Below are 21,504 nucleotides of genomic sequence, written 5' to 3'. Positions count from 1 at the left end.
GGTTAGTAAATAGCACAGTTGACTGCTCCTTCCATCATTTTGCTGATGATTAGGAGTAGGCTGACAGGGCAGTAATTGGCCAGGTTGAAGTTGTGCTATGACCTAAAACACGATAAATTTCTGATCCATCCAAATCCTCACAATGGAGTTTTTCGCAATGTTGGTTTAACATCATTATTTTTATCTTTAGCACTTCCTTAACCCATTTTTGTAACTGTCTTAAGTATTTAACCCTCTGTTTCAGGTGATTATTCTGTGTTTGTGATCCCTTTGTTCATCATTATTTGTTTTAAATTTTCCTGCCTTGTGGAAAATTCATTTGGTAATGGGCTAAACTAGAGCTGATTACAATTTGCTCCCAATCCAACCAGTACTTCCTAAGAAAGATGCAAGCTAAGAACACTGTGCACATTCGTCACTGTGTTAAACACTGAAAACATGAGCAACAATTTCACATTAAATTGCAGCATAGCAAGTTGCAGTTTATTTCACCTGTGCTGCTTAACTGCACGTTTTTTTGACTTACCAGCTAATGTTTCTGAGCCCTTGAATGGTTTCCCTTTCCATCTCATTGTACACTATTTGCAGCATTCTCTCTGGAATCAAAAGTGACATAAAGAAACCACTCCGTTGCTTCAGAACCAGATGTATCTCCACACTGAAGATTCACACTTTTTGTAGCCTGCCAGTTTTTCAACCCGCAAATAAATTGATCTCATGGGGTGGATTTTCATCTTTACTGTCTGGGCGTTAAGTATTGCCAGAGGTCAAGGAAAGATCAGACAGGGATCATCGCAAGCCGGTTACAGTACCCGCCTGTTTTTCCTGTGTGCTGCATAGGATTGATAATATGAGTAAAATAGAATTCAGGCAATAAACAGTTTAAAATTTAAAATCCAGTTGCAATTGATAGGCATATTTGAAAAGTAGCAATAATGTAGTGGAAACCTGATGCCTGTCTATTCTTTGGAGGCAAAAATGCATCAGGTACAATATTTACTCACCAACAAAATAAATGATTTCTGATAGAGTTGGTAACAATAGAAAGAATCTGCTTTTACATAGTTCATAAAAGTTCCCATAAAATGTTTTTATGAAATTCCATTTTTCCCTGAATAATTCTTGCAGGTTTGCACAAATATGTATTAACTTTTAAATTTTTTATTTTATAGTCAAGTTATAGTGCCCAGCAGAATGCAGCTGGCCCCTAATTTTTGGAAGCAGTATTGAGACTGAGTTCCTCATTTTTGAACAGTATTGTTTTGGTAATAATGTTATTTTGAAAAATTCTGGACCGAGTAATAGATGAATTGCAAGCAAGACTGAGTGTCTGGCATGATGCCAAATCTTCTCCAGTTCCTTGAATTAAATTTTTAAAAATGCAGCAGTTAAGTCTCCTGGCATAATTTGTTGTGGAGGCAACATTTGAATTTTGCTAGCTTACGTAATTTGTTGTCAACAAAAATAGTGGATTGAACTTAGTAGTACATTTAGAATCAAGGAATAAAAGAGGATGGGACTTGAAATAAATATACAAAAAGAAATAAATCATGGCACATTCCTTACCTGTCCCTCAAAGTCCTGTGCATCTCACTTGCCCTGCTACCTACACTTGTGCTAAGTTATTTTTATTGAGTTATGCAGCAGTTGCTTGCTTGGAGAGAAGATTTATTGAGTTGTACATATAAATAAATGAGATAAACTTTAGGGAAAAAGATAGACAAATGGTACAATTGTGCCTTTATTGTTTCAAAGCTCACATGTGTAGCAAGTAAGCAGAACTATAGCTGGATCCAAGTAGGTACAGATTTTGATTCCACAACTAATTATTCTACCACTTTGGAATCAATCTCATTTACTGTTAGACTCTACTGTGTTTTTAATGAGTGTGGTCTGCCCTTTCATTGAAGAGATTGCAACTATGAATTTGGCTATTGCAGCAGTATAATAGATTTGTTCAATCTAGCTATCAACACTTTTTTGTGCTAGTTTGATTGGCAAGTGAGACAAAAGGTGTCATAGAACCTGTGAGCTTCAGGAATAAGCAGACGTTGGGGTCCGGGTTTTGTAAGTTCTACTGATTTGGGGCCAATTTAATAACATTCTTTTTGATTGCTGTAGCTAATGAAGATTTTACTAGGAGCCAAAGCTGTTTGTATTCTAGTTTATCCACCTACATCACGCAATAGAGAATCTGATAGTATGAGGATAATGGTAATTAGATCAACCACGTATGGTAGTCAGAGAAGAATATTAAAGCTTTTTAGTGTTTTTGCTTGGAATTTCTTCAAGCACCCTTACACCCCTCATCTATATGGTTTAGGTTAAAGCATAATATACAAGCTTTGGCTTCAAAACAATTTGCTTTGTTCAGGCATGGAATCATCACTACACTCCTAGGAACCCCTCTTTGTCCCTCATTTTATGGTCTATTTGACCACTGTGATTGAAATATAAGGGAGGGAGGAGAAAACATACTGATGATATACAACTTACTCATCAATATTGCTGACTATGGCTATTGCTCCTACAATTTTGTTCCACCAATGTTCTCCAGGATTGTCTTGTCAATCTCTTAATAACAAAAGAAGCAGCTGGTTATATCTCTAAATTTCTCCACTGATAGTCACCTTAAGAGGTAATGTAAAAGGCAACATGCAGCAGGTATTTTCTTTGGCGAGGAGATTAATGTGCTTTTGTTGTACAAAATTAACTCCAGGTGTTCTGCAGTTTGAGTTTTGTGGACCCTTCTTTCAGTATGTGTGGAAATGCTGGTGGAATAACACTAAAATTAATCTGCCAGTTGAGTAGGTTATTTTGTTTTTTTTAGTATAAGTATAAATTTCTGCTTATTTGACCACAAGTCAAAAACGTTTTCAAGTTTTCATTTCCTTTGCATCTAGATGTACCCCTTGTGCTATATAGATGCAAAGGAAATTTAGGGAAGCCATTGCAACAACATTTTAGATTTATGTACAATAAGTAAAAAATATGCTTGTATTAAAATGTTAGTGTACAGGCAGAATAGTGCCTAGAATCTTTCTGACTAGCAAAATAATTTCAGTGATATCTGCTAAATGCTTTTTTCCCCACTCTGGCAGTAAAAGAAATCAGGCTACCAGAGTAGCCCAAGAATGAAGTGGTGGCAGTCATTTTTATGATATATTTTCCTAAATTAAAGTCTTTATTTCAGAAGGCAGTTACTTTAATATAATCCCAAAATGCATGCATCAGAGTCCTCCTTTTGCTCTGCATTACCAGTATAAACCACGTGGACATGCTGGTTGAAAAACATTTTTACAATTTTGACACTATTTATCCAGATAAAGATGATGTGGAGATGCCGGTGATGGACTGGGGTTAACAATTGTTAACAATTTTACAACACCAAGTTATAGTCCAACGATTTTATTTTTAATCCCACAAGCTTTCGGGGGCTTTCCCCTTCCTCACACTTCCACACCGCCTGAGGAAGGGGAAAGCCCCCGAAAGCTTGTGGGATTAAAAATAAAATCGTTGGACTATAACTTGGTGTTGTAAAATTGTTTACAATTATCCAGATAAACACATTGAACGTGTTTGTTGATTTCTGTTCCCTCCCATCCTCTCCCCACTGCATAATGTTTCTCCCCTTTTTTGACTCTTCTACTGAAAGCTGAGGTAAGGTTCCATGTGTGCTGGTAATCCTCTGGTACCTCAGCCCTGTACTTTTTTTTAAAACAGCCTATATAGTTGATATAGGTGCCAAACCCTGTAATAACTTTATTTTCCTGCTGTGTGGTGTCTGCTTCAAGGGCAGTGGAACGTCAAACAAGATTTCTTTATATTTAAAAACAAAGGTTAACGAAGTGACCATTATTTCATTGAAGTGACACACTGAGCTGCACACTAGGATGTATGTCCACACCAGGCATTCTTGTAGCCTGAGTGTGCCAACCAGTGCCAAAATATGGGTCGTTTACTATAGAATTATACACGTCCTATTCTGAATGGGATGTTGTCCCCTCTCAATCTTTACTGTAATGAAAACAAGGTTCAGTTCCATCAGTCTATTTATGTAACTCATTGCCACACTGCCTTGCTTTATTGTACATTGAAACATAAGAAAAAGGAGCAGGAGTAGGCCACATGGCCCCTCGAGCCTGCTCTGCCATTCAATCAGATCATGGCTGATCTTCAACCTCAACTCCACTTTCCTGCCCGATGGTCTGGGTGAACTGATAACTAACATTGTGGAGAAATTGCAACAAATACCCAAGTCCTATCACTGTGCATTGGGCTGATAGACCAGTGTGCTATACCACCAAGATATAAAGCTAGTTTACATGTATAGTAGTTTATTTTTGTACTTCAACATTTATTTTCCCTTGGCTGTGAATCTGCTTATTTTCCATAAAACCTTTTATGTAAATATGCCAATCCAAGTTCTTGGTGACCTAAATTGTGTACTGACATTTATTTATTTTTAGTAAACACACAGATCAAGTTTGAATAATTTAAATTTCTGTGGTCTGAATATGAACTCTGAATGCTTCTCCCCAACTCAAACTACCAGCAATTTGGGTTAATTTCTATTGAGGAACAGATAGAGGATTAGTTGTGGAAATAGCGACGGTTTATCTCCCAAAGTCCTTGTTACCCCTGAGTGATAAAGCTCACAGCTTATAAAGCCCTTATTCAGGAAGGCATGAATTCAGTGGTTCCTCATTCCTCACTTTTTTGGTTAAAATTTGACAAAATATATATTTTTTAAAAGTACTAAAAAGTTGCTTTCAGTTATTATGTAGAAGGTATTTAAGCTTCTTTATAATATTGTGAGGATGCTATTTTGTCATTTGAGAAGCTTTTAAGACTACATTTTATCTAGGAATGTTCTCCCACGTGTGAAATTAAAACAGTGATCCCATGGGTTCTCAGATTGTACCTTTGCTATAAATTCTGCTATGTGAGCAATTACCTACTAGATCTCTGTTCTAGTTAACAGTTGAAGTTAGCTGTTATATTTTTGCCAATGGCACAAATTGAAGTTATGAAAACAAGGTTGTTCTCTGTTTCAGAGTCTTTCAGAAGCAAAGATGGAACTAAGGAGAAAAGATCAATCTCTACGTCAGCTAAACAAAAACCTAGCCCAGCTGGAGCATGACAAGTGTCAACTTGAGGAGAGCATCCAAGATGCAGAAAATGCCCTCTGCAAGGCAGCAAAGTGAGCATGGGGCTTTGGGGGCCATACTTAAAACAAAATAGGATCAATTCAGGCACTCAGAAGGGTTTTTAGTAGAAAATAATTGGGGGAAAAGTTCAAAAACAAATGGCAGAATCTCCCTTTGAGAATTATAAGGTCAATCATTCTCTCTTCTGAAGGGATTTCTGAAACTGCAAACTTACAAAAATAGAAACTTTAAAAAGAAATTTACTTGTTGAGCCAAGCAGTGATAATTTAGTGATAGTGGCACCTTAATGTATCTACATGTCATCATCTGTAATAATGTCCTTTCATGTGTTAAAATACAATGGGGTCAATTTTCACTGCCTTCGCCTGGCGTTAACGGCCTAGAAATGGAGTTGGTCGCCTTCCCACCCCGTTAACCCTGGCGTGGGGCCGGTGCCATTACTGCCTGGTATCCAGAGCACCCGCCTGTTTTGGGTGATGGGCCTCTTTTAATGTGGAAATCGATCGGAGTGCTATGATATAGAGAGGAGTGGTCTATGCCTGCGCCGTGTTCACTCCAACTGGTTCCACAGGCAATTGAACCGAGGAGGCCCGGCCAAAGGTAAGTGTCCAATTACTTCTGTGGGCCCTGGAGGAGCAGAAGTGCAAATGTAATCTGAGCTGCTGCCTCCCCAGACCCCACTCTCCAAAATCGCGACCCCCCCCCAACCCCTAGCAACTTACCTTGCTGGCGACTGCCCGGCCCGATCCTGAGGCCTCAATCTGACGAGCTACACTGGTTCGCCTGTTTGGCGTCTCACAGATAACCTGCATTTAACGTTGGAGGATGTATTTGTATTTGACGGAACATTTAATATTCATCCACATTTCTCTTCCTAGCAAAAAGTAAATATTGACAAGCTATTTTAGTGTAGTTAGGTATTTGTGGCCTCAGTTATTGGTTTCAATAATTGTGAATTGTCTTTGGTCAATTAAAATAGTAATCCAACTTTTTAAGTATTGAAATACATTTCTAAATCTTTTGAAAGGATAAAATAACTCTATTAACACAACACACTTCAGCTGACATAAAAACATTAAATAACTGCTGGACTTTCTGTTGTGGTGTCAACAGTGCTACAACTCAGAATGTTAATGAAATAGGGAAAATAAACCACAGCCTTACAAAGAATTAAGTCTCCTGGCAAATGGATATAAGCATCTCTAGAAGACCGGGGTTGCTTGTTAAATATGTGTGGATCTGATTAATATATAAAAGACGTCATACAAAGGTGCAGATGTTAAACAAGATCACTGTTGTATAGATAAATGTTCAGTATTTTCCACACAGCTGGGTTTCTGTTGAATTCTTAGATATTACTCACAAGAAATCAATTTTTTGTAACCGGCTCATCATACACTTTGGTTGAAAGATCAGTTCAAAACATTACATTGTGTGCCCATATTAAAATGTAAGTTAAATAGAGTGTCAGCTTGGCTCTCGCCTTCGAGCCAGACATTCATTGGTTGAAGCCCCACTCAGGACTTGAGCATATAATGTCGGCTGATACTCCAGGGCCGTACTGAGGGAGGTGCTGTCCGTTAAACTGAGGGCCACTTGCTTGTTATAATGATTTCTGTGGATACTAAAGATTCCATGGCACTATTTGAAGAGAACAGGAGTCCTGGCTGATATTAACTGATCATTCTTCTCATTGTAGCTTAGGGAATCTTGTCACATTTGCCTGCATAACAACACTTTCTGCAGTCCATAGTAGTTAATTGTTTGCAAAGTTATGTTTTTATATAAAGCACCAAATAAATTCAAGTCTGCCTTTTTTTTAAATTTCAGGCATTTTAGTACATGGATGCTTTTTGAAAATCTACATTATCCACAAATTAACTTTGTAACTGCTGGGATGTCATCTTTTTAAATATACTGAAGTCTTATCCTATGTAAACCTTACTAAATTTAGTCTTATGATTGACTACAATGTTTTACAATGATAAATGATACAATTGCAACCAATCTCATATCCAATCTAATGCACAAAGCTATAATGTTTCCCTAGATTTTATAGTAGAGCATTTTTCAAGGTTAGATTTGGTTGCTGTATTAAGGTGTTTCTGTTATGAACTACTTATTACTATGCAAAGTTAAGATTTTTTTCTTTCTTTCATGTTTATGCTAAATCTTTTTTCCTGTACAGAGACAGAGAAAACGTGGTTAGTTACCTGAGAGGTGTGGATGTCGCCTTTCAGCAGGTAGTGTAAATGTATTTTGAAATTATTATTAACTGTGTGAATATTATGTGTGCAGTCTACAAAGTGATCACACATATGTGGGGAAGAGAATACTTTGCTCCTATAAAAAAAAATGGTAAACATCATCGGTTGAATCTTCTTTACACAGGACTGTTTCATGAGATTTTAAAAGTTTTTTTATATATATCTAGGACCTGGGTTTAAATCCAACATTGCCAGCTTACACAGCTTCAACAATAGACCTTAACCTAAACTCAGAAAAGCACCCGTGGTTCACTTGTGCGCTTTTGTTTCCCACACCATCTATCCTTACGGCTGTTCTGAGGCCAATTAGCACCAAATTAAGGTCTCTCTTCTCTCTTGGCTATTAAGCATCCTAAGGGAAATGATTTTGGGCACTCTCGGCTCAATTGCTTATGGATGTGAATCCACCGCATAAAACTTCCCATAATTTGGAACTAATTAGCCTCAGAACAGCTATAAGAATAAATGGTGTGGGAAATAGAAATGTCACACCAGTGCAGTAAGGGGTTCTCTTCTGATTTTGGGTTAAGCCTGTTATTGGAATAGTATAGGTCTTGCTAAACCCGAATTGGGAGTACTTGATACTGTTGCTAGCTGCATAGTAGAAAATATGTTCCATTCTGGAACACTGCCAGCCTTCGCCTTGATGCTGGAAAATTCGTAAAGAAGGATAGAAGGCCAAATAATTGAATACTTTATTTCGATTTGACTTCAGAGTCATCATAAGATTTTTCCTTGACTATTACAACTATAAAGCACACTGCAAAAACTGTCAATTAAGAGGGGAATTGCACTTCTGAAGGATTCACAGGTATCCAGCAATGGAAAATTTCTGTCTCTGCACTGCCATAACTTCACCAGAGATGCAGCAGAAACCTAGTTTACGTGGTAAACAGGGTTTCCACCATGCTTTCAGCGATGCAGAGGCAGAAACTACGAGGAAATCCACGGCCATTAGTTAGGATTCAGTGTTTAGATTTTACAAATGTTATATGTCACTTAAAAGAGCCAATCGGAGGTTGTGTAAATTCCTCAAAAAAAAAGTCCTACTTTCTGAATATTTTTGTAGTGCAATCTGGACATATAAATTACACAAGTTGAAATAGCAGTGGGGCCATCTGATTGTCTCATTTGATCTGCCAGATGAAAAAATAAATAAATTCAAAGAAATGAATGAGAAAATGTCAAATATGGCCACTTCTCCCACAGAGGAAAAACTAATGAACATTATGTTTTAAAATCACTGCTGTAAATGAAATTACATTGTTTTTCAAAAAGTTCTCTCTCTTCCCTTCACTTGAATCCACAATAGAGTCCACCACTGACCAGGACAGCAGATGAAAGTAAAATTCAATGGAATCATACGCACCACAGTATGTTGTGATAAAAACAGAAAATGCTGGAAACTCTCAGCAGGTCAGGCAACATCTGTGGAGAAAGATACAGAGTTAACATTTCAGATCGATAAACTTTCGTCAGAACTGGAAGAAGTTAAAGGTTTAACAGTTTTTAAGCAAGTACAGAGCCAGGAAAAGGGTGGGTGGGGGGCGAGTGGAGTGGAGGGGAAGAAAGAATAAAGGGAAGGTCTGTGATAGGGTGGAGGGAAGAAGTGATTAAATGACAAAAGGGATGACGTTGCAGGGCAAGGAGGGTGGTAATGGGACAAGTAAAGAAACAATAGATGGGTCTAGATGGGCCATGCACCATCATCCCTTTTGTCATTTAATCACTCCTGCCCTCCACCCAATCATAGACCTTCCCTTTTGTTCTTTCCTCTCTGGCTTTTCCTCCCTCCCACCTTTTTCCTGGCTCTGTACTTGCTTAAAAACTGTTAAACCTTTAACTTCTTCCGGTTTTAATGAAAGGTCATCGACCTCAAATGTTATCTCTGTTTCTTTCTCATCAGATGCTGCCTGACTTGCTGAGTATTTCCAGCGTTTCCTTTTTTTATTTCAGATTTCCAGCATCTGCAGTATTTTGCTTTTGATACAGTATGTTACTGTAAGATTTCATGACTATAGGTCTGACATTATTAAATCACATTTATGGAATTGGAGTTTATTTTAGTGTTTTTGGGGGATTCTTTAATTCTAATTATTCTTTGGTTGCAACATGTGTGTTATGTTCATAGTATACAGTGTATATAGTACATTGTGGTAGTGAGTAAGGTTTACTGATTGGCTTGGGTCATGGATGGCACTGGAGGCTGATCCTAGGGAGTAGCCGTGATGTTGATGCACTGCAGTCAGTGCCTGGTGAGTTTTGGTTGTGAGAATCAAGGAGATTGTCTTTTTTTTAAAAAAACAACATTATTGAGTCCCATAGTGCATTTGCACTGCACATCGAACATTGAGAGCAAATCATTCTCGGGTTTGGAAAACTCATTTCGATTGGATCTCCGAAACCCATTCTCACTTTCCAAGTCCTATTATGATCTCTGCCATAAAATTTTAGAATCCGAACTGCTGAACACCACATTAACATTGTGATCAGGGATCTATCTATAGGTTTGGCATGAAACCCCAGCTGCTGGAATCAGCCTCCAACATTGAATAAATCAGCAGATGAAACCAAGATTCAAATAGATCAAATGTACCATAGTGTGTTACTGGCAGATTTCATGACTATGAGATAGACGATAAAACCCACCAGATTTATGGACTAAGTGAGCTGTCTTCTGTGCTACTATATTTCACAACAGGCAACTTCTTTGTAGCGTGTGGTCTATTGCCATATGAGGTGACATTTTCTTAAAGAAAGGAACAGGTCCCTGCACTACAATAAGTGTATAATATGTGTAAAGAAAAATTAATTTACTAACCAAATCATTCAAAAAAGGCTAGGCAGATGGTAATAGTTATAAAAATATACATACACTATATTAAACTAAAAACAAATTCCAGCAAGTTGTGAAATGCTAACTATTTCATGGCATTGTAAGACTAACAAAAGAATAGAACAGGAAAGGCAAGTGGCTTACATTCAGGCTTGCCAAATGACACCTTTGCAAATGATGGTGTACATATCAGTTTGTAAGACGCAGGAAAATGTTTTCCTCTGGGAAGAAGATAAGATCCAACTGCCGATTGCACTTTGAACTTGAAAGTGAAAGCCCCAGTAGCCAATCCTCAACTTTGCCTTCTCTCTTATCTTCTTGTCTTTGTTTTTGCATTTCACTACATATTCTATTAAATGGATGAGATTATTCCATAAGATGTTGGCTATCATCTCTAGGGAGCCTTAAGGCAGAAATTATACAGTCTAGGGCGGCTTCATCCCCTTCATGTGAGGCAAAATCAAGTGCTTTTTCCATGAAGCCATATTTGACTGCATTCAAATAGCCACCAGAGGCACAATCGTGCAGTAGGTGCCCTTAGTTGGTATCTGACTCTCACTTGTACAATTTATTGTCATTGCTTCTCTTTCACTGGGATAAGCTTTTTGGTCCAGAATAGATGTCTGAATATCTGTGTAGAAGAACTCACTTTCACAGAAGAATACAGAAATCAAAATATTGTTTCTTTTGGTAATATTCATCCCTTGTTAGTGTAAATTAATAAAATTAGCTGTCCATCCCAAATCCAGTGAGATCAGCTCCCTACTTCAGTTACACCATTATGCTTATGTGCACAGTGATCTTGTGGCCATTTTCCCAATGCTTGTGTAATTGGTCCTATTAAGTACAGTGCCCTGAAGATCGTAGACCTTTAAAGAATTGACCATCAGTAATGATTTTACCTGAAAAAGCGTAACTACCACAACATGCTGTTCTGATGGAGATGGTGCCCATCAGTTTCTGACTAATGCAATTGTTATTTGCACACAAAGATGTAACGGTAAATGTATTTCATAGTGGGGAAAGCTAGTTCTGTGGTTATACAGAAGGAACTGCGGTTCTAAATCGAGGCAATGCAAAATTCTGTGAGTCTTTTTTCTTCCCCCTGATTTATGAAATTAATCAGTCCTGAAAAATCACCTCACTCCACCCAAAAAGTGATCTTATCACAAAGCAATGAGAACTTTTAGAAACGAGGAAAAAGCATTACATCGCAACAATTTGAATTGGTATAACACCTTTAACATAGAAAACATCCCAAAGCGCTTCACAGATGGGCATTAGGAGTGAACATCCAGCCAGAAAGAGGCAGATTAGCAATTGAGGGAGAAAGCTTGGCTGAAGAGGACAGTGTTTTTCAAGGTGGAAAGAGAGGTGAAGACGTCTAGGAAGAGAGTTTCAAGAAACAGGACTGATTTGACTGAAGGTTCTACTGCCAATGGTGGGCAAAAGCAGAGGGAATGAATAGAAGGCCAGAATCAGAAAAACAGAGTCCTTGGGAAGGGTTCTAGGGTTGGGGGAGATTCTAGGGTGGAGCAAGGCTGTGGAGGGATTTAATATTTGGGGAGTGGGGAGCCTGTAAAGGCCAGTGAAGATAGAGGTGATGGATGATTAAATTCAGTATGGGACAGGTGAAGATTTGGACAGGATATGGAGTTTATGAGGAAAGAATTTTGGAGGCCAATAAAGAAGGTGTTGGAATAGTCGAATTTGGAAGCGACGAAGACATGTATAAGAGTTACATCAGCGTAGGGGCGGAGGCAGGCAATGTTGCAAAACTGGAAATAAGCAATTTTGATGATGGATAGATATGGGGTTTGTAGCTCAGGTCAGAATCGAATATTATGCCAAGATTACGAATGATCTGGTTAACCTGAGAGAATTGCCAGGAAGGGAGATGGAATCAGTGGCAAAGTTGCAGAGTCTCGGGCAGGGGATAAAATGATAGGAATAAATAGTTCACAACTTTTTGAATTCTGGAGGAAAATATCTATTTTGGCATAGTTGAAAACCTATCTTGAATTCGATCTTCCCAAGTTTTCCTAAGTAGAATTTTTTCTTCTCTACTTTAGTATATCTTTATTTGTATATAGTTACAATGTTGATTTTATGTCGCAGGGTAAAATAGCAGCTTGGCGATTGAAAGCAAAAGAAGCAAACTAGCAGTAGACTTTGCCCTAGATTATGTCAGACCCAACAATGGGGGGAGATGTGGCTAAATTACTTTTGCAGACATTCTTTTGATCAATTTGTAGGATTTGCAGGTGCTAGATATTTACACTAGTTTGTCATCATCAACCAGTTGTACTGTCCAGTGTGTCATCACTTGTATCGCTTCATGTCATTCTGACCTAGTCAAATTAAATTTAGGATTCTTTAGCTACAGAGAGATTGTAAAATCCTTGATGGATCAAAGCTGTGCATGTACAAAACAGCTGGGCAGTACACAATGTCTTGGTTCAATTTTACAACATTCAGACAAGCCTCATCTTACTGAAGGAAAAATTTAAATCACTTGAAATATTTAAGGAATGCCTGGAAATGCAGGATAACATTAATACATTTAAGGGGAAGCTAGATAAGCACATGAGGGAGAAAGGAATGGAAGGATATGCTGATAGGGTGAGATGATGTAAGGAGGGAGGAGGCTCGTGTGGAGCATAAATGCTGGCATAGACCAGTTGGGCCAAATGGCCTGTTTCTGTGCTGTAGTTTCGATGTAACTTGATGATGTGATATCAGACATGTTGCTAGTAAAATTGGGGTCAGTTGCCAAGAGTTGGGTTGTAGTAATGGGAGTAGCCCCTGATGTAGAAGATAAAATAGGCTACTACCATATTTAACAAGGTTTTTTCTACTCCATCTTATAAAGATTAAATGTGGGTAAACATGTTATGCTGCCCTCAATATCTAAACTCAATAGCGATTACATACTCCAGCTCAGAACATTTCCTGATCATGGTAGTGACGGTAGCATAGAGTGGCTGAGCCAATGCCTATTCATTGGATTAAGTTTCTGAACTTGGATGTTGTACCTCTTTGCAATAACTACTTTGGGAGCACACATTTTAGTGAAAAGGTTAAGAACATAGGAAAGCATGGAAGAAGAAAATACCATTCAGGACAATAACATCAGCTCATTCCACAGAGTTGCGCTATCATGGACTATATCCACTTATTTAATTTCTTGGGGGAAGGCTCTGCAGAGTTTCTCCCTGCCCTCTCTTTAAGATAATTAAACAAAGCTCCAGCATATTTACCTAAACTTACAACCTATATTATTCAGTTCTTTGGTCCCAGTTGGTCAGGAGCCATCATGTTCCATAAGGTATTTGATCATCTTTAAATATAGCTAGCTTCACAATTTTCAATCCTGTTTCTACTCGAGGTGTTTATTCACCTTTTCAAATGGAGTTAATTGACATAATTTGTCCAGGCTTGCTAATTTTGCACTTATGTCCTCTAGTTCTGTGTTCACAATCCAAGCTAAGTAACCTGCTTACATCTACATTATGTGTGCTGCAGAATATTTTAAAGGCCTTTGTTATGCCCTCTCTCAATCTTCATTTGCCTAAAACAGGTTTTGTTCTTTGAATGTCTTTTGATAACATTTACATGCTTGTTAAAAATGTAAAACTGCTGTGCTGGATTTTAAGCTTTGTAAATTTTCTTGCAGTTGACATGTTCTGTGCTCATTAGTAATAAAATTGTATGGAAATGATTACTTCAAACAGTGCTGCCATTGTAGATAAATTTGTGTAGTAAAGTAACTATTATTTCAATATGGTTTTTATAAATATTGCCTCGTGCAAAATTGGTTGATGGCTTTATTAGCTAGAAACATTTAAATGAGCATACAGAAACTGCAAAAATGCAGCTTAATGTTAGTCAATGGGATTAACATTTTGCTGTACAAAATGTATTTACGGTAATCCCCAATAAATAAATACAAACAATGGATATCATGGATGATGTAATACAGCCTCTGATATCACATGCATTTTATAGATTTCTGATTATTTGAGAAATCCAGCATAAAGTACCCCTTTTTAATAAGTTCCTCAGTGATTAAAATGAGGGTATGTACAATGTAGAGTGGCATTTGGCCATACAGACCAGGTCCCTGGTCTATGCTGAGTCTCTGCATCTCATCTAGGGCAATTGACGGCGTGCATAGATGGGTGGTGATATGGCAATAATTGGCTTCTCTGACCTACAGTTGGAGAGAATTGTCTGGGATTATTTCTCAATCCAGCATCCTATGCTGGAAATGTATGATACTCAATGTTGAAGCCCGCACATATGGAACAGCCACTTGACTAAAGTACCACAGCGTGCATGAGTCACTGCAGGGGAGGAAGAGTAAAGGGAGAAAATGGGGGGGAGGGGGTAAAAAAACTAAGTTTCATAAAGTGCCCTTTTAACTGTCTTTGTATAGATCTGAAAGCAGAATTATAAAGTATTTTGTTATATGGTCTAAATATATATTTTCATACAGGGAGACCATACATTTTTTGGTCCACACTTCATTTAAATAATTGATTCTGGTATTTGGACAGAGACTGCTTTCCTTAAAAAAAACAACTCATCCCCAGTCTTCGCCACTGGTCACAGCACAAAGAACATTTTAATAACTTTCACAGAGCCAGTTCACATTCCCTGCTCCATGATGCATTCAAATTAAATTGTAAATATTGAAATCCTATGAATTTTAATATTGTAGTCTTTTGGGAATGTAACTGTCCACCGCTCCTCCTGTAAAGTGCCTTGGGACACTTTTTTTCACATGAAAGGAGCTATGTAAAGATAAGAAGTTGTTGCACTTTAATATCCCTGTCTGGAGTTCAAGGAAGGCTGCCAAATCAGAACTGAAGTGAGGAACAGGTCATTATTACTGGAACTTAGCAATAACATTTTAGTTTATTTAGAAATTTTACACACTTGACAAGTCATGGTTCTAGAAATTTAACAGGACAAAATTGACTGAAGTCACATTCCCGAGTATTGTACACTGTCTGTCCCCTTATGTAAAGTTCAGTCCTCTTCGCAATTTTTCAATATGACTACAAAATATTTTTTGAGATGAAAGCCAGTTCACAAACCAACAGGAAGAATTAAAGGATTGTCCACAATTATAATATTAACTGAACTAAAGTGATTTAAAAAGTCTATTTTTATGGTACAAACAGAATATGCAGTGAAGTATGGAGTATATTATTTATCTATCATGTATGTGAGAGGAACCTAATATTCATGTGTTTTGCACAGTTTATGATATACATTCAATATTCAACACCTGTGCTTTCAAATGGCAGGTATATTATGTTGCCATATGGCCTTACCTTTGTGCCCAAAGTCTTGTCATTAATAATCTCACATCTCATATGTGAACTATACTTTTCAGCTTGCTTGTTTAAAGCCAGACATGGGAGTGAGCAACCTCACAATATTGCCTCAAACAATGCAGGTGCTCAATCGTTTGTGTCCTCTTGCAAATTATGACCAGTTACAGCTGAAGTCCTACTGATAAATTGTATTCATTGGAGTCAATATTCAGAAGAATCCTGCAATGAAAAGATAGGTCTAAGATCTTGAAAGCTCACTTCTCAGTCACAAGTGGATTTACTTGCCGTGAAGATCAAACAGCTGCTTGTCTCTTACTTGTAGGCCACAGAGACTCGAGCCTCAGCATTGGATGGTCCATCACTTTGCTAGTAAAGAAAGCTGTTCTGCTCTTTCCCTCTTTTTCCTCTGATCTATAAGTCGTTCTGTTGTGGAGGGAGAAGGTCAGAGTGATCTTGATTGCATCTATTATGTCCATGGAAATCCTGATACACTGATCCCCTGGTTCTCCTGGATACTCATTCTTGTCTCCCACCAGAAAGGACAGTAAGCGGAGAGTACTCTGGCCCCCATGCTGACTAGTCAAAACCTTGACAGCTTGACCACTGAACAGAGCAAACTTTTTTTTAAAGCATGAATGCTTACATTGTGTAGCCCATCAAGACTTTCTGCACAGTCTCAATCCAAAAACTTTAACAACAACGTTAGGTATTTTGTGAGTGGGTGCATTGGTAATCACTTTGCAGTGTAATCCTGTGTAGTGACTCAGCTCCTGAACTATCTGTAGAAGCTCCAGTAAAGTGCACAGCAGCTATTCTGCTTTACATCTACTCTCCAATGGTCTCATTTTTGTAGATCTGTGGTTAACAGGCAAGGCAATTCTTTAAGATTGAACCCATATATTTCTAGTATATTATTTGTTAAATCTAACTTAAACCAGGCTTTTCAGTTTAATAGATATCGAATGCCTCTTTTGTTGGTGGGGGGAGGAAGTCACTATTTGTTAATTTTATGTTCATGCCTGTGTATCATACTTCACTGTTTTCATTTTTGATTGAAGAAGCAGAAGGTATTTTTTGATCCTAGAACATATAGACTTGCTGATTTAAATTGCTAATGGCTGCGTTGATGTAAGTAGCAAGAGCTCCCTGAATCTGAACAAACTAATTGTGTGCTTATGCCTTAGCTGAAAGAATTGTTTGTGAATTGAGTAAAATCTATAGACAAATGTATTTTATCTGCTGATTGGATCGTGTGAATCTTGTCAATCCACACTTGCATAATTATATTTATTAGGATAATTGGGTATGTAGCATTGTCAATTGTATTTATGAATATAATATAATAAGTTTGTCTGAAAACTTGACTTCAAAAAGTAAGTTATGACAGGTCTCTTGCATCTTTTTGAATGATCGGCTGGCAGACTTGCTTTTAATTCCCTGCATGAGGGAAGAGATGATTCATGATGGTGAATATGGCAATACCAAAATGGCATGAGAAGACAAACCAATAACTAGGACTTTATCTTTCAAAGTTAAAAAGACATTTTGTTTTTTGGAAGAACTTCTTACAAAGAGAAGTTGAATCACGGATTATTTTAAAATTATGCTGACCGTATTGCAATTTGTCATGCTTCATATTTCTAGCTAATTGTAAATAAATACATTATTTGTTTTGCCCTGTAAAATCTAATCTGAGTTTAACATGTGGCATTTGGAAGTGAGTGCAAGGATAATTCCACGCTTTCAACAGGGAGCCACACTCACAGGGAGCGCAGTTCAGAGAATTGTTGGCTAATGTTGTAGCTGCAACTCCAACCCATGCAAGCACGGCTCCCCTGCTGGGAGAGCAGAATCACGGGATTAGTCCTTGTGTTTAATCCAGTAAGAAGTAGGGTAATTATTAATCCTCGATCACACAACTGCCTACGGTGTTTTATGGACCAGGTACAACTTCAGGATAGAAGATCAGTTTACAGGGACTGATGTTAAACCACTGGGAGAGAAAACAGTTCTACATTATGTAATAGTTAAATTATAACAATCCATGTTGGTCAAAAAGATGATTGGCAGATAGGTGTTTATGTAGTGTAAAGGAACATGTCCTAGTGATTTTTCTTGCTTGATTAAGTAAACTCCTCATGATATATCGACCTAATCTTCATCGAAACAACGATGGCTACAATGTTGAAAGTCAAGCTACATTTTTAGTAATGGAATGCCAATTTCATTCTCATAAAGCTGGTATCATTTGTTGATTGGGAAACTGTTTTGGTACTGTGATCATGCGCTTGGCCAATATTAGAATGTTTTGTTAAATTTTGCAAAGTTTTAGCAAACAAAGTAGAACCAAGTAGGCATAGCACTGAGCAGTGTATATGTTGAGTGGGAGGAAACCCCATGTGGTATCATAAGCATGGCCTTGGGCTGTTCCACACACATTCTTAAAGGGCAAATATGCAGCTGTTCCCATTTGTAGTATAGACTTTGAGGCTAAATCCATGTGGAGTATGAGGATTACACCTCTCCGAGTCGAGTCATTTACTTTTCTTCCTTTCCTCCATCTCTTTAGTGGTGGAAATGCCATTATAGTTGCTGGGTAAATTCAAACCTTGATCAGATGAATACCTCATTAGAGCTCCTTTAAGGACCCCCATATATTTGTACTAATAATTGATTATATAAAAGTCAGTCAAGTCATGTAACATCTGAAAATTAGAATTAATTGAGAGGCTGCCGAGCAGCTACAGCCCTGGAATTTAAATCCCAAGTTTGCCCTCTGGCTTTCCCCAGAAGATATGTTTTGGCAGGGTTCATTCAAGACATCTATAAGAGTAAAGGAAAATTGCTTTGGAGCATCTCTTCATTCACTGCTGTGGTGGGTTGAATGAAGAGTGATATATTCAGTGTCAGTGAAGATGCCCACTGCCAGAAGTGAATTGCTTTCCTGAGTGTGGGAGGATGGTTTGGGTTTTATTTTTTTTTTAGCAGGATAAAACATTAAGAGCAAAATGTTCAATGTGGAAAAATAATTGCACAAAAACCAACCTATCTGGGAACTGCAGCAGTACTTCTGTAACAAATTCAAAATGATAGTGATATTAGTGTGTTTTTAAAAATACCACATGTGAATTTAACATGTTTTTGGATTCTACGGCCTATGAATTGGTTCGTGCTGGCAGGCTGGTGCGAACTGCTCACAGGGAACAACCCCTGCACCGGAACGGGTAGGCCCAAGGCCCGCCCAATTTTGGGCCTCAGGCCTCATTTACATTAGACCGGCAAACTTCAGGGGCCCGAATTTAGCAGGCCTGCGGGTTCCCAGCGGGTGGTCCTCCGGGAGCGTGGTCAACACGCTCGGCGAAATTAGTGGGTTGCCCACGCGATCGTAGCAGGCAACCCACTAATAGGAATCAATTACCTGCTCCTCCGGGGTCCACGGCACTGGCCTGCGCGTCGGTCGGGCTGCGCATGCGCAGTACGATCTGTCAGCTGGAGGCTCTCTCGTTAAAGGGGCAGTCCTCCACTGACAGATGCTGCAACCAATGGGACAAATTGCAGCATGGAGCAGCCCAGGGGGAAGGCTGCTCCCAGTTTAATGATGCCTCACCCCAGGTATCATCAGATGGGGTGAGGAGGAGGGGGAGGACACAGATCTTCCCCCCGGCGGGCGGGAGGAAGCGGTCTGCCTCTGCCACCAAGAAGGCCTGGCTCGAGGTGGCAGAGGGGGTCACCTGCACCACCAACATATCGCCCACCTGCATACAGTGCAGGAGGCGCTGCAATGACCTAAGTAGGTCAGCCAAAGTGAGAGCACGAAGTCTTTCCCCTACACTCCGTCTGCCACAACACTGCCCCCACCCCACATCTCCTTCGGCACCGCCAACACTATCCTGTCACATCACCCTTCATACCCACTCACACCCCATCCTCATCTTACCTCCACCTACTCACCTCGCCAGTACTCACCCTGCCACTAACACGCAACCCAATCCACATATGTGGATGCACAAGGGTGTCTGAGGGTTTGTCATGGGTGTTACCCATATTGAATTTCAGAGCAACAAACAGCACACATTATATTGACACCACCACTGCCATGTCTCCACGAATCCTGTCCGTTGTGTCCAATAATGCCCGCTCCTGGGTATCACTATGAGGACCCACCACTGATGCCACCCATCGTGTTACTGCAGAGTAGGTGCAGGTGTATTTGCAGGGCTCGTCCGCGCAGACGACTGAGAGACATCGGCGGTGTAGCCGGCTGCACCCTGGAAGGATGCGGAGGAGAAGGTGTGGAGGGCAGTGGTGACTTTGCCAGCGACAGGTAAGCAGTTGGTGCTGGGGCCAGCCAGGAGCAGCTCGGCATGAAAGACGCTGCAGATCTCCACGACTACATGTCGAGCGAATCTGCGCCTCCCTGTGCACTGCTGCTCGGAGAGGTCCGGGGAGCTGCGCCTCGGTCTGTGGACCCTGTGGCGAGGGTAGTGCCCTCTGCGACGCGTCTCTCTCTGCGGTAGCCCTCCCTCCTGCTGTGCAGGTGGGCGTGCAACAACACCGTGTTGGGGGGATCCACGTCTCTGCGGCGGACGGCGTGGACTGCGAGGCTGCTGGTGCTGGTCATGCTCTTCGTCCTCCGAGGGTCTCCACACACCACCCAACTGGCAAGTGTTGGTCTGAGGGGTTGTGCAGGGTAGGTGTGTGGTTCCTCGGACTGGGGCTGTGGTTTCGTGTCGGTCTGTCCTCTGGCTTGGCGGGGGGTGGTGGAGGGCAGGGGTTGCCCTATGTGACGCGGTGGCCTCCTGCGTGGCTGAGGGCTCTCCCCCGTGGAGCGCACCTTGGCACCTGCCACAGGCTGCTGGCTGCAACACGCCTGGTTGGAGGGAGACTGTTTCCCCCAGTGTGGGAAACTCACTGCCTTGAACCGAAAATCCCACACTTCCTCTTTTGACAGCTGCTTCAGCTCATTAACTGACCACAACGAGCAAGGTAAGTATACTCAAGTGGAACCCCGTTGGCTTTAATTGCCTGCGGGATTCCCACCAGCGGGGCTTGCGCGCGCAGCCCCGCATGTCAGCGCGGTACCCGGAAGTGGCCGGGATTTCGTCGCGATCCGGTCACGTGACCGGATATCGGGATTTTCGGGGCCACCCCGCTGGGAACCCGCCGGAAACACGATCCTAAAATCGAGCCCCAGGTGTCTACAGGGCTTCCCCAGGCAGCTTGCTGACGAAGCCCATTTCAATTGTGGGCCGCTGCATGTTGGCGATCGGGAGACTGAGGGAGGCGAGGCGGCGATCGGGAGAGTGAGGGAGGCGAGGCAGCGATCGGGAGAGTGAGGAAGGCGAGGCAGCGATCGGGAGAGTGAGGGAGGCGAAGCAGCGATCGGGAGAGTGAGGGAGGCGAGGCAGTGATCGGGAGAGTGAGGGAGGCGAGGCAGCGATCAGGAGAATGAGGAAAGGGGCGAAGCAGCGATCGGTAGAGTGGGGGGGGGAAGCAGCGATCGGGAGAGTGATGGAAGGGGGGAAGCAGCGATCGGTAGAGTGAGGGAGGAAGCAGTGATCGGGAGTGTGAGGGAGGGGGGAAGCAGCGATCGGGAGAGTGAGGGAAGGGGGGAAGCAGCGATCGGTAGAGTGAGGGAGGAAGCAGTGATCAGGAGGGTGAGGGAGGGGGAAGCAGCGATCGGGAGAGTGAGGGAAGGGGGGAAGCAGCGATCGGTAGAGTGGGGGGAGAAGCAGTGATCAGGAGGGTGAGGGAGGGGGGAAGCAGCGATCGGGAGAGTGAGGGAGGGGGAAGCAACGATCGGGAGAGTTGGGGGGCGTGGGGGAAGCAGCAATCAGGACAGGGAAGGGAGGCAACGATCGGGAGAGTATGCAATTTTGAAAAAC

General features: G+C 40.7%; 1 protein-coding gene across 2 annotated transcripts in view; it reads left to right on the top strand.

The window, feature by feature from the left end:
- Positions 1 to 21,504, top strand: part of LOC137321188 (coiled-coil domain-containing protein 171-like) — a 218,963-nt gene that overhangs the window by 151,663 nt on the left and 45,796 nt on the right. For both annotated transcript variants that reach the window (XM_067983472.1, XM_067983471.1), the window contains 2 exons: positions 5,058 to 5,203; positions 7,360 to 7,414. In XM_067983472.1, coding sequence (XP_067839573.1) covers positions 5,058 to 5,203; positions 7,360 to 7,414 — 201 coding nt within the window. The remainder of the gene's footprint in view (positions 1 to 5,057; positions 5,204 to 7,359; positions 7,415 to 21,504) is intronic.

Source organism: Heptranchias perlo, chromosome 4 (genome assembly GCF_035084215.1).
Source record: "Heptranchias perlo isolate sHepPer1 chromosome 4, sHepPer1.hap1, whole genome shotgun sequence".
NCBI classification, from domain to species: Eukaryota; Metazoa; Chordata; class Chondrichthyes; order Hexanchiformes; family Hexanchidae; genus Heptranchias; species Heptranchias perlo.
Note: the sequence above shows the minus strand (reverse complement) of the source record. Positions and strands in the feature narration are given on the sequence as shown.